At 40.4% G+C, this 17,669-nt stretch overlaps 1 protein-coding gene across 1 annotated transcript in view; it reads left to right on the top strand.

Moving 5' to 3' along the window:
- tspan12 (tetraspanin 12) overlaps nt 1-11,149 on the top strand; it is a 32,464-nt gene extending 21,315 nt beyond the window's left edge. The window contains exons 6-8 of the mRNA XM_084050298.1: nt 688-795; nt 933-1,076; nt 10,525-11,149. Coding sequence (XP_083906424.1) covers nt 688-795; nt 933-1,076; nt 10,525-10,884 — 612 coding nt within the window. The 3' untranslated portion in view covers nt 10,885-11,149. The remainder of the gene's footprint in view (nt 1-687; nt 796-932; nt 1,077-10,524) is intronic.
- The last annotated feature ends 6,520 nt before the right edge of the window (nt 11,150-17,669 follow it).

Raw genomic sequence — 17,669 nt, 5'->3', positions numbered from 1 at the left:
CTAAAATCTTTGCTTCTGGGGGGTCCCTGGAACAAAATATTTTGAGATTGGGGTGGGGGTCAAATACATATCATTTTGGGGGTCCTTGACATGAAAAAATGTTTGCTTTAAAATATATATATATATTCAAAGATTTTCATGATTTTTCAAAAATAGCAGATCTACAGGCTCATAGCGCGGCACTCTGTGCCGCGCTATGAGCTTGTAGATCTGCTATTTTTGAATAGCCCAAAGTATACAATAATGGTTATAGCTAAAAATCTAAAATGACACAGTACAGTATGCGTTCCCGGGTTGAATGGGTTTATCAAATCAGAGAAAGTGCCTAATGCTGTTATCAGTGAAGCCCATCTGAAGTATTTGAAGTTCTTCAAGAGAGACCAGCTCTCAAGTTGAGACTTCAACTTGTCCTGTATACCAAACTTAGTTTGGCAGCAATCCACTCCACTTAGCAGTATAAAAGCATACAAAAGAAGGAAAAAAGAGGGAAATATGTGTATGCAAAAATAAATGGTCATTATAATAGTTAAATCAAATCAAATACCTTGAACATTAACAATAAAATACCAACTGTCTACACTTGGCAGCAATTTTAATTTTGTATTGCACTCGGGGACAGTCAAATACAATCTGTGGTGTGTGTGTGTGTGTGTGTGTGTGTGTGTGTGTGTGTGTGTGTGTTTTCAGCCCTCGGTCCAGAGGTCCGATATGATCAGTCTGAAGTCCAGGATGCCAAACTATGGGCTGCAGCGCTATCAATGGCTCACACACACATGGAACACTTTCCAGACAGAGGTACACACACGCACGCACACACACACACACACACACGCACACACGCACACACGCACGCACACACACACACACACACACACACACACACACACACACTTGATCACGTTGTCTCACTATCGATTGGCTGTCACTGTCAGTTTAAGTGTTGCGGAGTGATCTACTTCACTGATTGGCTGGAGATGACGGAGATGGAGTGGCCACCTGACTCCTGCTGCTCCAATCAGTATCCGGGATGCGCTCGCCACGCCCATTACCGTGACCTCAGCGACCTTCATCAAGAGGTGAGATCCCTCTCCCTGCTAACAGTGCACATGCACTCAAACATGCATGTGTGCAGTGGTGGAAAGTAACAAAGTACATGTACTCAAGTACTGTACTTGAGTACAATTTTGAGGTGTTTGTACTATACTGGAGTATTTCCAATGTCCAATACTTTGACTTCTACTCCACTACATCTCAGAGGCAGCTATTGTGCTTTTACTCCACTACAATTATTTGAAAACTTTAGTTACTAGTGACTTTGTAGATTTTGATTATTATTACAAAACATACATTAACCACTTCAGCCATTTGAAAACAGCAGATCTACAAGCTCACAATATGTCACGATGCGACACATTGTGAGCTTGTAGATCTGCTATTTTAAAATGTTTTGGATACATTTGAAAACTTGAAATGGGACATTCTGCACAATGAGTACTTTTACTTTTAAGTACATTTTGAAGCCAAGACTTTTGTACTTTTACTCTAGTACATTTAGAATTCCGGACTTTGACTTCCAACAGAGTATTTCTATATTGCAGTATTGATACTTTTACTTAAGTAAAGAATTTGAGTACCTTTTTCCACCAGTGCATAAACACACACATACTTGGAAAGAAATGGAACCTGTGGGGGGCATTGTCAGACATCGTCTGAGTGCTGATTGGCTAGGGAGGTGAGGCAGTCAGCGTCTCATACATTAGTTTTGCCTTCCAACCTCAGCTCACTCTGTGTGCAGGTCAGGAGAAACTCTCATCTGAAACAAGTGGATAGAACGAGTGAGCAGCTCACCCGCTGGGGCGTGGCTAAACTGTGATTGTGTTTGTCTTTGTTGGCGTAAGCATTACTCGCTGCAGTCGACTTGTTTGTGACATTGAATAGTGTTTTAATTTGGACACTGTTGATGTGAGCACCGGGCCGGGCCCTCCCCCGCTATGGGAAGTTATCACATTCTAATACAGCCCGAATGGCCCATCCCAGCACCGTCCTCAGTGGCTTGCCTCGTTAATCATTAGAACCCACACTTCCTGGGATAGAATCCCACTGATGACACTATTTTCTCCAACAACCGCGGACAATGTTTTTCGCCACTAAATGATAGTATTGGACCATGACAGAGGAGGCGCGCAATCTCAAGCCAACTTGCGTCACGGGAGGCAGCACTGAGCGAGCTGAAGCGAGCGAGTTGTCGTGCCGAACGTTGCGTCGCAGCTAATTGAACGCATCGTGAGCTTGTAGATCGGCTATTTTCAAGAGGCCGAAATGTATATAGGGCTGAAGTGGTTAATGCATGTTTTTTAATAATAATCAAAATCTACAAAGTCACTAGTGACTAAAAGTTTTCAAAGAATTGTAGTGGAGTCAAAATAATATTGACCTCTGAGATATAGTGGAGAAGTAAAAGTACTGAAAATTGGAAATACTCCAGTAAATACCTCAACATTTTACTAAAGCGATACTTGAGTAAATGTACTTAGTTACTTTACACCACTGCATTTCTCCCCGTTTAAAAACGAAGATCCCTCGGCACTCCCCAGAGTCTCTCTGTATTGGTTGAATTACACGAGTATAGAGGTGCTTATACTCGCTAGCTCGTCCTGTTGCCAGGAAATTGAATTTGTTGTAGAGTTTTCCCACGCGGAGCGTTTCTCCAACCGCGTGAAATGCCTTCAGAGGCTATTTGGTGGACTAAATATGATGGGGCGCGTTGGAGCAAGGGAAAGAAATCCATTCAAAGCAATTAGAGGCAATCTCAGCCTTGATAGCATTGTGTGTCCTGTGGGCCTGGGGTTGCCAGATTGGGCAGACAGAGTGTGCCCATTACATCCAATTAAGCTTGGAAGCAGGGTCTATACGCTCTACCGGGCTGACACTGACTGTACTACTGCCTGTTTACACGTGTGCGCGCGCGCGCACACACACACACACACACACACACACACACACACACACACACACACACACACACACACACACACACACACACACACACACACACACACGCGCACACACACGCGCACACACACGCGCACACACACACGCGCGCGCGCGCTTGGAGCAAATCCATCCCATTTTGTTTCTCATTTTGTTCCAGAGAAGCTGTGAAGGGTTGCAACAGCAGCTGCGTGCAAAGAAGCAGATAATATTTCATTCTTTTTTTTGTGTGTGTTTTACTTTTCCCATACAGATATACAAATGTATACACAAATGTGTGCATGTGCTTGCATTTGCTCCTCTTGCATTTGCGCTCGTGCATGCGTAACATACTCACACCTACACACAGTGGTGTAGTAACTACTGTAAGTACATTTACTCGAGAACTGTACTTAAGTACAATTTTTAGTTTTTTTTTTTTACTTTACTGGAGTATTTCCAATTTTCAGTACTTTTACTTCTACTCACTACATCTCAGAAACAAATATTGTACTTTTACTCCACTACAATTATTTGACAACTTTAGTTACTAGTTACGTAGTAGACTTTGATTATTATTACAAAACATACATTAAGCACTTAAGCCCTATAATGTATGTAATTCGGCCATTTGAAAATAGCCGATCTACAAGCTCACAATGCGCCGCATCGCGACGCATTGTGAGCTCAAGTACATTTTTAATTCCGGACTTTTACATGTAACAGAGTATTTCTACATTGCAGTATTGATACTTTTTCTTAAGTAAAAAAATGTGAGTAATCTTTCCACCACTGCCTACACACACACACACGCTCACATAGTCAATCTGTACCTCTGAACAATGTCTCAACAAATTCCTTTCTTTTCATTGTCCATCTCTCCATTCCTCTATCTTTGTCTCCTGCCTCTCTGTATCATTCCTTTGTGTAATGCAGTGGTCGTCTTCTGGTCTTTTTTTATAAAAGCAGCAAATAAGAAAACGTCTCCCAGACTTGTAGCTGCTGAGTCAGCTGAAAAAAACAAAACCTAATTTCCATCTGATTCACTATCCTCCCCCAGACTTTAGACCTGTCTAAAAGCCCTCACGCATGCACACTCCATAAAGATTTTTGGTAGCACTTTACAATAATGACCCGTTATAAAGCATTTATAAACGTTTATAAGTAGTTTGTAAACTATTAACAAATCATTAACAACCTGTTTGTTGACATTCGTAAATGATTACTAAAACCTTTATAACTACAGTTACAAATCATTTGTAAAGTATTAGTAAGTAGTGAACTATTCATGAATAAGCCATTTATATACATCTGTAAAAGATTATTAAATCATTTGTAACGACCCATTCTAAAGCATTTATAAACGTTTATAAGCAGTTTGTAGACTATTAACAAATCATTAACAACCTGTTTATTGACATTCGTAAATGATTACTAAAACCTTTATAACTACGGTTACAAATCATCTATAAAGGTATTAGTAACTATTCAAGAATAAGCCATGTATAATACATCTGTAAATGATTATTAAATCATTTGTAACTGATGTTACATAATATATACAAGCTATTGGTAGCTTGTTCATGTTTAACATATGCTTTGTTAAACATTCCTAAAGTATCTATAAATCCTTAGTACATGTTATTATGTGCCCTATAGTAAAGTGAAGACAGTTCATCATTTACAACTGTCTGTTAATGTGTTTGTTCATGTTTAACATGCTTTGTAAAACATTCCTAAAATATCTATAAATCCTTTTTACATGTTATTATGTGCCCTACAGTAAAGTGAAGACAGTTCATCATTTATGACTGTCTGTTAATGTGGACTTTCTCCTTACCTGTTGCAAACTACCTGGCTTTCATGAATGCAGACACCAAACAATTACTAGAATTATCATTCATGTTAAGCAAATGATGCGTAAGACATTCGTAAAGAGTATGTAAACCATTTGTGGTGTTAGGGACCAAAAAAGTCACTACAAAGGACTACCAATCAACTCTAAATTGCCTGAAACGTGCTCCTAACAGGTTTTTGGGGGGACGATTTTGGCCTCCACACTTAGTGATTATTTCGGATTTAACTTTCGTTTCGGTGGTGACCAACTTTCGTTTCGGTAGTTTGATTACATAATGTAAGTTGTGTAAAAAATAATCTGACTATACTAAGTTGTTATTTGTTTGTTTAAGTCAGGCTATACTCTACTCAGAGTCATAAGTTTACAAAATGTACTAAAGTACAGTGAACGTCTGTGCGTTTTGTCTTCATCACTGAAAATAACGTACATGTAAACTGATGTCATGTGCAGTTGGGGTGAAGAAACACAACCATTTCACTCCTAATAATACCTATTTGATTTGACATCCTGACTTGCTGCTGTAGCTGAGGCTTGAACCTGTTACCTGCGGCTCACTAGTCAGTGACTCTATCCATTCGCCTACAGCTGTTTCCTTGGAATCTGCGGTTCTGAAACGTTTTGTTGTCAACCCCCCAAATTGACATGTATTTGGGCAGTGGACCCCAATGTGAAAAGATGTAGTGTCAGGGTCCCCCATGAAAAAGATTTATATTTATGCTGTAACACATTTTTTTTAAAGTTATTTGTCTTGTTTGTTGTTCAAGTCAAAGCACCAGGAAGGCTGTACTTGTAAGCCATCTGTTAGCTCAATGGGTTGAGACGCAGTATTCATGATCCAGAGGCCATGAGTTCAAATCCCATTGATGTCTTTCCTATGATTCTTTCCTTTGCAGACTGGCTTCCAGAAGATCAACTGAAAACTACCAGGAAGGCTATATTTGTCATCCAACTGTTAGCTCAATGGGTTGAGACGCAGTATACATGATCCAGAGGCCATGAGTTCAAATCCCATTCATGTCTTTCCTATGATTCTTTCCTTTGCAGACTGGCTTCCAGAAGATCAACTGAAAACTACCAGGAAGGCTTTACTTGTCAGCCATCTGTTAGCTCAATGGGTTGAGACGCAGTATTCATGATCCAGAGGCCATGAGTTCAATGAGTGCCATGAGTGCCATGAGTTCAGAACTCATGGCCTCTGGATCATGTATACTGCGTCTCAACCCATTGAGCTAACAGATGGCTGACAAGTACAGCCTTCCTGGTAGTTTTCAGTTGATCTTCTGGAAGCCAGTCTGCAAAGGAAAGAATCATAGGAAAGACATCAATGGGATTTGAACTCATGGCCTCTGGATCATGAATACTGCGTCTCAACCCATTGAGCTAACAGATGGCTGACAAGTACAGCCTTCCTGGTAGTTTTCAGTTGATCTTCTGGAAGCCAGTCTGCTAAGGAAAGAATCATAGGAAAGACATCAATGGGATTTGAACTCATGGCCTCTGGATCATGTATACTGCGTCTCAACCCATTGAGCTAACAGTTGGATGACAAATATAGCCTTCCTGGTAGTTTTCAGTTTATCTTCTGGAAGCCAGTCTGCAAAGGAAAGAATCATAGGAAAGACATCAATGGGATTTGAACTCATGGCCTCTGGATCATGAATACTGCGTCTCAACCCATTGAGCTAACAGATGGCTGACAAGCACAGCCTTCCTGGTAGTTTTCATTTGATCTTCTGGAAGCCAGTCTGCAAAGGAAAGAATCATAGGAAAGACATGAATGGGATTTGAACTCATGGCCTCTGGATCATGTATACTGCGTCTCAACCCATTGAGCTAACAGTTGGATGACAAATATAGCCTTCCTGGTAGTTTTCAGTTGATCTTCTGGAAGCCAGTCTGCAAAGGAAAGAATCATAGGAAAGACATCAATGGGATTTGAACTCATGGCCTCTGGATCATGAATACTGCGTCTCAACCCATTGAGCTAACAGATGGCTTACAAGTACAGCCTTCCTGGTGCTTTGACTTGAACAACAAACAAGACAAATAACTTTAAAAAAATGTGTTACAGCATAAATATAAATCTTTTTCATGGGGGGCCCTGACACTACATCTTTTCACATTGGGGTCCACTGTCCACTGTCCAATTTGGGGGGTTGACAACAAAACGTTTCAGAACAAACAGAATGTTTTACAAAGCATGTTAAACATGAACAAACACATTAACAGACAGTTGTAAATGATGAACTGTCTTCACTTTACTATAGGGCACATAATAACATGTACTAAGGATTTATAGATACTTTAGGAATGTTTAACAAAGCATATGTTAAACATGAACAAGCTACCAATAGCGTGTATATATTATGTAACATCAGTTACAAATGATTTAATAATCATTTACAGATGTATTATATATGGCTTATTCATGAATAGTTACTAATACCTTTATAGATGATTTGTAACCGTAGTTATAAAGGTTTTAGTAATCATTTACGAATGTCAATAAACAGGTTGTTAATGATTTGTTAATAGTCTACAAACTGCTTATAAACGTTTATAAATGCTTTAGAATGGGTCGTTACAAATGATTTAATAATCTTGTACAGATGTATATAAATGGCTTATTCATGAATAGTTCACTACTTACTAATACTTTACAAATGATTTGTAACTGTAGTTATAAAGGTTTTAGTAATCATTTACGAATGTCAACAAACAGGTTGTTAATGATTTGTTAATAGTCTACAAACTACTTATAAACGTTTATAAATGCTTTATAACGGGTCATTATTGTAAAGTGCTACCAGATTTTTTTTTTTAATGTTTGTGTCTCATGAATTTCCCCTGTGAGCTTGTGTGTTGTGCATCATCCTGTCTGAGTTTAAGCCGGGAACGCATCTGTTTCATTTATTTTAGATTTCTTTGGGCTATTCAAAAAGATATTCAGATATACAAGCTCATAGCGTGGCTATGAGCTTGATCTGCTATTTTGGAAAATAAAAGCGTGAAAACGTGTGCAAATCTTTGAATATATATATATACATTTTTAACTCAAATCTTTGCTTCTGGAGGGGTTCCCTGGAAAAAAATGGGGGGGTCCGTGGACAAAAACAATACATTTTGGGGGTCCTTGACTTGAAAAAGGTTTGAGAATCACTGATATTATAGCAACATAAGTATTTTTCAAAAATAACTTTTAGGATTTAGAAAACATTTGTAGAATCCCCCAGAATCAAAGATTTGAGTAAAAAATGTTCACTTAAAAATATATATATATTCAAAGATTTGCTCAAATTTTCACGATTAAAACAAAAAAAAGCAGATCTACAAGCTCGTAGCGTGGCACCGAGTGCCGTGCTATGAGCTTGTAGATCTGAAATGCTTTCGAAAAATCGTGAATAGCTTGTAGAGCTAAACAATACATTGTGTCAACTAGGAGACAGACAGACTATGAGAGTGAGAGTGTGTGTTGTGTCTCTACTCTATATACTGAATGATTGTATGTTAGTAAACATTCTAGCTTAAAATGTTTTTACAGTGTCAGTGTTGTATGTGTGTGTTGTCTCTGTGTTGTGCCTAACAATCCTATATATACATCTGTGTGTGTGTGTGTGTGTGTGTGTGTGTGTGTGTGTGTGTGTGTGTGTGTGTGTGTGTGTGTGTGTGTGTGTGCGTGCGTGCGTGCGTGCGTGCGTGCGTGCGTGCGTGCGTGCGTGCGTGCGTGCGTGCGTGCGTGCGTGCGTGCGTGTGTGCGTGCGTGCGTGAGTGTGCGCGCATGTGTGAGTGTGCGCGCATGTGTGAGTGTGCGCACGCGTGTGTGTGTGATGAGTCAGTCAGTGAGTCCTCATACAGGCAGCAGTAGGGAGTATCAGTGAGGGGAATGTGTGAGGGAGTCAACCATGATCCACCTCTCTCTCACCACCACGTCTGTCTGCATGAACAGCTCCATACTCCCCTCTCTCTCTCTCTCTCTCTCCTGTTCTTTCCCTCTGTCTCTCTACCAACAGTAGTGTGGAGACTATCACACTCAGGCATGTGGCATCACAAAGTTAACTTCCCACTGGCAGAGAGAGAGAGAGAGAGAGAGAGAGAGAGAAAGAGAAATAGGTTTGACACAGTCTTCAAGCTGGCCTTTCCACACCTCTGCTCCTGTTTTCTGTCCTTCTGTCCCTCTCTCCCTCCATCGCTGGGAGTGTTTGCCTTCTGGCTGCGTGCGAGAGTATGTGTGTGTGTGTGTGTGTGTGTGTGTGTGTGTGTGTGTGTGTGTGTGTGTGTGTGTGTGTGTGTGTGTGTGTGTGTGTGTGTGTGTGTGTGTGTGTGTGTGTGTGTGTGTGTGTGTGTGTGTGTGTGTGTGTGTGTGTGTGTGCGTGTGTGTGTGTGTGTTCTGTTTGTTTTCCAGTGCAGCTGTTGCAGATTTCCAGGTCACACTCTGTGGGAGTGTTTCCTCTGCTTAGAGACAAACACTTTTATTATGAAATGTTTTCATTTTGACATATTAAAGGTAGGGTAAGTGATATGTTTTGGTTAAAACAAAAAGTTTTTTGTTAAAAAGTTAAATCTCTATATTCTGATTCTATATTTGCTATAGAGTGTTTGTTCAGTAACAGGAGTCTCCCTGTCTCTCCAGCTCTTTAATTGCCAGTTGCAATTGTGTCTGCTCATTTCTTTGTGTCATCACTTCCAATTTAACTTGTTTAACCCATTAAGACTTAAGGCGATTCTTTTTTTTTTTTCCAATAATTTTCAGAAATAGCAGATCTACAAGCTCATAGCGCGGTGCCGCGCTATGAGCTTGTATATCTACTATTTTTGAATAGCCAAAGAAATCTCAAGTGACGCAGATGCGTTCCAGGTCTTAATGGGTCAATCTGTATCTTGACTGAGTTCCCTATCCTGATTGGATATTTTTTTTATCCCAACCTCAAAATACATTTTCTGTTTATTAAAGAGCTGGAGAGACATGGAGACTCCTGTTATTGAGCAAACGGTCTGGCAATGTGTACTATCAGAATATACAGCTATTTAACACTTATTTTAACCAAAAAAAAAAAAATTACCCTACCTTTAAAAGGAATAACACATGAACATGGACTGACTATTAGTTCTTATCATGTTTCATATGTGGGGACAAGCCAAAGTATGACAATGCCTTGCTTTGTTTTCTTTGTAAAATATTAATGGCCCCGAGGGGCAATTTGCTTTAGTTCATATTACAAATACATACAATACATCGTGCACAAACTCAATACAAGGTCTATATCTCCCACACTGTCACAATCAATCATGGGGGAAAAGAAAGAGAGATCCGATTACAAAATGTGTTTGTTTATAAAACAATAGCAGATGGAACATGGACAATCTGCATCTATTAATGCTGCCTTTGGGGACACTAAACCTCCACCCTGATGAAAGCATCTGGAGCTCAACATGTACAGATGTTGAGGGTCCCAAACAAGGGTCTGTGTCTTTGAGATGACCCTCACTTCATACAGGTGCTATAAAGGTTACGAAGGGTAGCACCAGTAATCATACTGCACCACTTGACAATTATTGTGTGTGTGTGTGTGTGTGTGTGTGTGTGTGTGTGTGTGTGTGTGTGTGTGTGTGTGTGTGTGTGTGTGTGTGTGTGTGTGTGTGTGTGTGTGTGTGTGTGTGTGTGTGTGTGTGTGTGCGCGTGCGTGTGTCTCTCGTAGGGCTGCGGGCCAAAGATCTACAGTTTCATCCGGGGAACGAAGCAGCTCCAGGTGCTGCGTTTCCTGGGCGTGTCCATAGGCGTGGCCCAGATCCTGGCCATGACGCTGACCCTCACCCTGCTCTGGGCGCTCTACTACGGCCGCAAGCCCCCCGAGCCCCCCACGTCTCCGCCAGGGCCGTCGGACGACTTTACCCCGCTCACGGTCGTCCCACACGGACCCTCGGGGGGGGACGCGGCGCTGCCCAAGTCGGGCTACAGCGGCCGGGCACCGGAAGCCTGGGGATCGAACTCTCCCAACAACAGCGCCTGCACACCTAATGGACACCACAGCCAGTTTGAAATGGAGAGGCTGTCCTAGCCCAGGACCACCCCCGGACCACCCAGTCCGACACAGAAAGAACAAGCTGCTTTATGAAAGAACAGTGACGGGACTAAAGATAGCTCTGGTCCATTCCGTTAGAAGGAGTTCTCCTTAACACTATGGGACTTTCGATCCTTTCCCCTCACACCCCCGGTAGTGGAGGCTGTGCAGCCTCTCGTCTTTAGTGAAAAATAAAAAATACGCTAAAATCCTATTTGTTGCTACCAAAACAAATAGGATTTTATGGAGTTGAAAGCCTACTTAGTGGGAACACTGTGAGCCCCCCACCTCACGTCTAAAATACACTTTTTGGACAAAAAAGAAGATATTTCACCAGAAGGAAACATCTGGAATCTAGAAAAATTCAATTGACCAGATTTGTCCTTATGGTGAAATATCTTCTTTTCTGGCCAAAAAGTGTATTTTAGACGTGAGGTGGGGGGCTCAGAGTGTTCACACTAAGTAGAGTAGGCTTTCAACTCCATTAAACCGTCTTTGTTTTGGTGAGTAACAAAAGTGTATTTTTTATTTTCACTAAAGACGAGAGCCTGTGGTGCGAGCGCAAAGGCTCGAAAGTCCCATAGCGTTTAGGAGAACTCCTTCTAACGCTGTCTAGACTAAAGACAATATCCCTTCAAGCTGAACTGACCATGAGGGGACTATGTGACAACCAGTGCCTTTTGGATACTTGGATACCTTCTTTGTTTCTGGTTACTTTGTGGCACTTTTTTTTTGATGAACCCTTTTGGATTTAGAAGCAGAGAGACACACTAAGCTTATGTTCTCCTCAATCTAACCAAAACGACTGAGAAAAGAGGGATTTGCTTAGAAGATAGAACATTAGATTTGTTTGTTTCCCCCCCAAAACCACTATTTCTCTTCTTTGGGATTGTCACCACTTAGCACAGATACATAAAAGTCTTAATTTAAACTCCTTTTTCTTTTTTGTTGTTGTAAAGATTTAGCTTCGGTAGCCTGCACCTTGGAACAGCACATGGAGTTACTGAGTCACTGTTTTGACACGTTTCATAATGGTTACGTTTACATGCACACAATAACGTCATTTCCCACAATGCCACACATCGGATGCACAAAACACAATCCAGCCTGCAGCTATCGCCATATGAGATGAAAGTTCAACGTTTCTATTTATTTTCTGTTTTTAAATTATTTTTTTGAAATGTTGCTACAGTGTTCACCACCACCACCACTCACTGTACAGCAGGGGTCTTCAACAGGGGATCCGGGACCCCTAGGGGGTCCTCAGAGTTACTACAGGGGGTCCCCCACATCTTTGTGTGATAGGATTCTGAGGGGAGTGAGGGGAACATGAGCCAAATAAAAAATAGCCGATGTACAAGTTCACAACATCTGCTATTTTTGGAGGTTTGGTGATGAGGGAAAAAAGAGCTAACCAAGTACAGAGCCAATGGTCAAGTTTAGTATTGAGGCTTTAAAGTGGTTAAATGTCAGAAAATGACACATTAACGTGAATTAATAGAGAAGCTAATGTATAAAAAACAAACAAAAAAACATTTGTTTGTACAACATTGATGATAGTGCTGCCAAACAAGCTATGAAATCTATGAAAACGTTTAGGCTAATCTTCAACGCAGTTTTATACAATATGTAGTGGGGGTCCCTGCTTCAACTCTCTCTCTCTGCTAAGGGGTCCTTGGCTTGAAAAACGTTGAAGACCACTGCTGTACGTGTAAACAAACACACTGGAGTTGCATTCATGTCAAGTTACTCTTGTTTTTGCCCCCACCCCCTCGTTGCTGTCCGGCAGAAACCAGCTAACTCCATCTTGACGCTTTTGCATTTTTCCCCATAAATCAGGGCCATTGAAGACCCTTTTACGTCTGTGTGTTCGTAAAAAAAAATATTGAACCAATGAAATTCATTAAAAAGTGCTTCTGACGAAACCAGCTAACTCCATTGGATCCTCAAACTTTCTGCTAAACCAGCTAACTCCACCGGAGTTTGCTGACTCCAGGCTCCACCCCCTTTTGTCCTCCAACCTCATTGTGAGCTTGGAGGTCCATTCAGCTGTTCTTATCAATGATGAACAAAACCTCCTAACTCCACTTTTTTTCATTTCCTGAAAAATGAACATTTTGGAGTTAGCTGGTTTCTGCCGAACAGCAGAGATATGATGGTGTTTTCACAGCCAAGGGAATCAAAAGTTTGAGCAGAAATCTGGATGTGTTTGTTGTGTTAGGGTCCATCTGATTAAGACCAGGGCTGTGGTCTTTTCATTTCACCAGGTTATCATCCTTGTTCAGATAGAGATGGGGTTATTAGTACGCATGTAACCGTGCCTATTATGTACTGCTTGAAAGCCGTGCCAAGACCTTTTTGTTTATATTGTCTAATAGAAACGCTGCATGGAGATTCATATTTAATAACATTTGTGTCTAATTAATATGTAGTTTGCCAGTAAACCTGGTTCCTGCCAGCCCTGTATGCTGTCTGATTCCACACTGCGCTTCAGAATGGCGGAGATCGCTCACTGCTTCACACAGAACGTGTTCTTCCACAAACGTGCGCATGTTTCCTTGCAGCAGTGGTGGAAAAAGTACTTAAATTATGTACTTAAGTAAAAGTACCAATACTGCAATAGAAATACTCTGTTACAAGTAAAAGTCCAGAGTTCAAATTTTACTTGATACTTGTAAAAGTACAAAAGTATTGCCATCAAAATGTACTTAAAGTACCAAAAGTAAAAGTACTAAAATGTTTGAAAATAGCAGATCTACAAGCTCACAATGCGTCGCGATGCGACGCATTGTGAGCTTGTAGATCTGCTATTTTCAAATAGCCTATATATAAAATAGGGCTAAAGTGGTTAATGTATGTTTCATAATATAATTTATATCTGAAAAGTAACTAGTAACTGAAGTTTTAAAATAATTGTAGTGGAATAAAAGTGCAATATTTGCCTCTGAGATGTAGTGGAGTAGAAGTAAAAGTATTGGAAATTGGAAATACACAAGTAAAGTAAAAGTACCTCAAAATTGTACTTAAGTACATGTACTTGTCTTAGTTACTTTCCACCACTGCTGATGAAGCAGCAGCGTCCAGACACGTGGATTGTGCAGTGAACGCCAGCTGGTGTTGCACCATGAATATGTCGCCTAATTGGACTCTATCTGCCTGATACATTTCTCATTATAGTAAGGTCATGTTTCGCTGTGTGCGTTGAATTAATGTGATTCTTGACTTGCACTGGAACAAATCTAATTACTAAGTACAGCAGTTGAACTCGGTTAAAGGTAGGGTAAGTGATTTTCCTTTGGTTACAATAAGTGTTAAATAGCTCTATGTTCTGATTGTACTCATTAGAGTGTTTGTTCAGTAACAGGAGTCTCCACGTCTCTCCAGCTCTTCATTAAACGGAAAATGCATTTTCTCAGGTCGGGATACCAATTAAACAAGTGCAATTGGAAGTGATGACACAAAGAAATGAGCAGACAAAATTGGAACCGTAACACTGATAAATGGGTGCTCTCTGATGCTGATTGGCTGGCATGTTGTCACCTACTTAGAACATGTATTTTCTGTCTATTAAAGAGCTGAAGGGACGGGGAGACCCCTGTTGCTGGACAAACACTCTATAGCTATGATTGCTATCAGAAAAAAGTGTGTGTGTGTGTGTGTGTGTGGGGGGGGGGGGGGGGGGGGGGGGTTTGACCAAAAAGCACTTACCCTACCTTTAAGGGTCTGATTAAAACACTCATAATTGACATTCACTTTTGATATTCAGTTATTTACAAATGTTAAAACTGAGGTGAAAATGCTCAGTACTGGCTACCCTAACAAGCTGGTCTGCTCCTTTCAAGGATGTCGCACCGGAGGTTACTCACTGATACACAAGAAAGAGAGTGTTGATATTAGGGGTGTGCCGATATATCGTCCCGCGATATATCGCGATACGTTTTCGCGACGATATGTATCGTTTTGGAAAAAAAAAATATCGTTTTTGAATTTTTTTATTTTTTATTTTTTTTATTTTTTTTACAATCATAATAATCAGGCATGCAAACGGCCCCGAAGTGAAAAGAGTGACAACATGTTTTTTTTTCGGGTCAGGTGTCATACTATTTGGATTCAAAACGGCTATTGTAGCTGAAAAGCACCAAGTTTGCATGTCTGAATAATGCAAAAACAGAATTATTTGTTTGCATTTTCTTTTTTTCTCCTCCATATATTTTCATAATAAAAAAAGTGCGTATCGTATCGAAATCGTATCGAAGTTGTGAGCCAAATATCGTATCGTATCGTTTCGTGAAATTAGTGTATCGGCACACCCCTAGTTGATATGTGTGGCTGCTGGCTTTTGATGCATTGCAACATTTGCCATCAGGACACACAAGAGTTGTCTGTGATTTGACCAAGTCGGTTTTCACAATGTGCAGTGGTGGGAAAGTAGGCCTACTCAAATTGTGTATTAAAGTATCAATATTGCAATGTAGAAATACTTCATTACAAGTAAAAGTCCGGAAATTAAAAATTTACTTGAGTAAAAGTACAAAAGTATCAGCATTAAAATGTAATTAAAAGTACCAAAAGTAAAGGTACTAATTATGCAGAATGTCCCATTTCAAGTTTTCAAACGCATACAAATCTTTTGAAAATAGCCAATCTACAAGCTCACAATGCGTCACATCGAGAGCTTGTAGATCGGCTATTTTCCAATAGCCAAAGTTTAAATAGTGTTAATGTGTGTTTTGTAATAATAATCAAAATCTACAAAGTAACTAGTAATTAAAGTTTTCAAATAATTGGAGTGAAGTAAAAGTAAGAAAATTGACTCTGAGATGTAGTGGAGTAAATGTTAAACTATAAACAATTGGAAATACTTCAGTAAAGTAAAAGTCCCTCAATATTTTACTTAAATACAGTACTAGTTAATTTCCACCACTGGATTTGACCAAGTCGTTTTTCACAATGTGTCAGGAAAGGCCTCTGTGGGTCATTGGACATTCTGGACCGCACATCGCATTATGGACATCACTTTCTATCTCAGCAGTTTTGTGCAAAATATGACGCATGATCACATTTAGAGATAGAGATTAAGTGAACTGGATGTAGGGGGTAAAACAATAATGTAGAAAATGTCCTCAAAATTGAAAACGAAAAACAACTAGAAATATAGCTGCAAGCAGCGATAATACAGGGCCAGGAGAGAGAGAGAGAGAGAGAGAGAGACACATGGAAACAGAATAGATTGGAGAGAGAGAGAGAGAAAGACATGGAAACTGAAGAGAGAGAGAGAGAGAGACATTACTATTGCCATTAACAGGAATCGAATTCTCAACCTTCGGACTAATAGGCTGCAACACTACCTATATTGCTATAGCTTTGTCCAGGCTGATGTTGTCTGTTGAAGATCATAAACTCTTGCCTTCTGTCATGAACCAAGCCAACACTAAGATCACTCGTTCACAAACCATTTACCAATAGAGAAATTGTATGTCTCCTCGCAACCGAAAACAGTGAAAGCAGCCGATCTACAAGCACAGAAACACGTTGCTATCTGAAAAGTTTTGAGATTGTAGATCGGCTATTTTCAGAATGAAGTATGTCATACATTGAAAAAACGTACTCTCAAATATGCATTTCAGGTTATCTTTACCATTTGCACATGTATTCATTGATACAGTCATGTTGTTTGCAATTCAACTTAAATGAAGTCTGCATCAAGTGAGGCTTGAACTGGCGACCTTGAAAATGTGAGGCACTTATTTAAGGGAGACGCCATTGGACCAACAGACAAGGAACTGTGAAAAAGGAGATCACACAGATGATACAGTTTCACGCAAATAGCTGAAAAATCGTGGGTTTAAGTGTTTTTCATCCAATGAGGATGGAATCTGGGAAATCGGACAGATCCGGGTTGATCACATGACTATAGAGATACTGTGTGTACCGATTTGTATGACGTTTGGATACAATCTGTAGGAGTAATATAAAAGAATGGGTTTTGCACAAATCGGCCTCCTGGTGGCGCTATAACATAGCCTGGTAAACCCTCCCTCCGGAAATCCCATTTCCATTTGATTTCAGGGGTGAATCAAATGGAAATGAGATTTCCGGAGGGAGGGTTTACCAGGCTAGCTATAACAGGCCCATGTAAACATTTTGGGGCAGAGGTTCTGAATTGGCATCCAGGGAGTGTGTGTGCACAGTTTCGCTGCGATCAAGCCAACGGTGCCAGAGATTAGCTGCGGACAGACGGACACACACGGACGGACGGACGGACGGACAGGGGGTAAAACATACTCTCTCGCCATGCCTTCAGCCTGGCGGAGACAAAAAGTGGAGGTAGAAATCTTTTGGAGATTGCGCAATAAATAGTGACAGAAACACCTTGGTTGAATTTATGTTGACTTAGCAATGTTCCCACTCTCATCCTGCCCTAAAGTAATACATTCTTGAAAGAGTTTAAATTTTTCTGATGGATGTGTTTTCGGAATCATTCTCTGTTCAGGTAGCCTGTTTCCTTCAGCTCTCTCAGCTGAAGGAAACATACCCCAATGAAAAATGTTATTTTGTGTGCTACTTTCAAAGTTTGCTACTTTGTTGGGAACATGCACCATGTAAGAATCTTCACACACACGCACACGCACACACAAAGCTTAACAATTTATTTATGTCCACACACAGGGAAAACATACAGGGACACAAATATTTTAGGTGCAGTAAAGGTTACATTCACAAACTCATGGATATATGTCCTCATGATACAACACGCATGTCACTCAGCACTCCATGGGCAC

Source organism: Gymnoscopelus microlampas, assembly GCF_963454915.1.
Source record: "Gymnoscopelus microlampas genome assembly, chromosome: 23".
NCBI classification, from domain to species: domain Eukaryota; kingdom Metazoa; phylum Chordata; class Actinopteri; order Myctophiformes; family Myctophidae; genus Gymnoscopelus; species Gymnoscopelus microlampas.
Note: the sequence above shows the minus strand (reverse complement) of the source record. Positions and strands in the feature narration are given on the sequence as shown.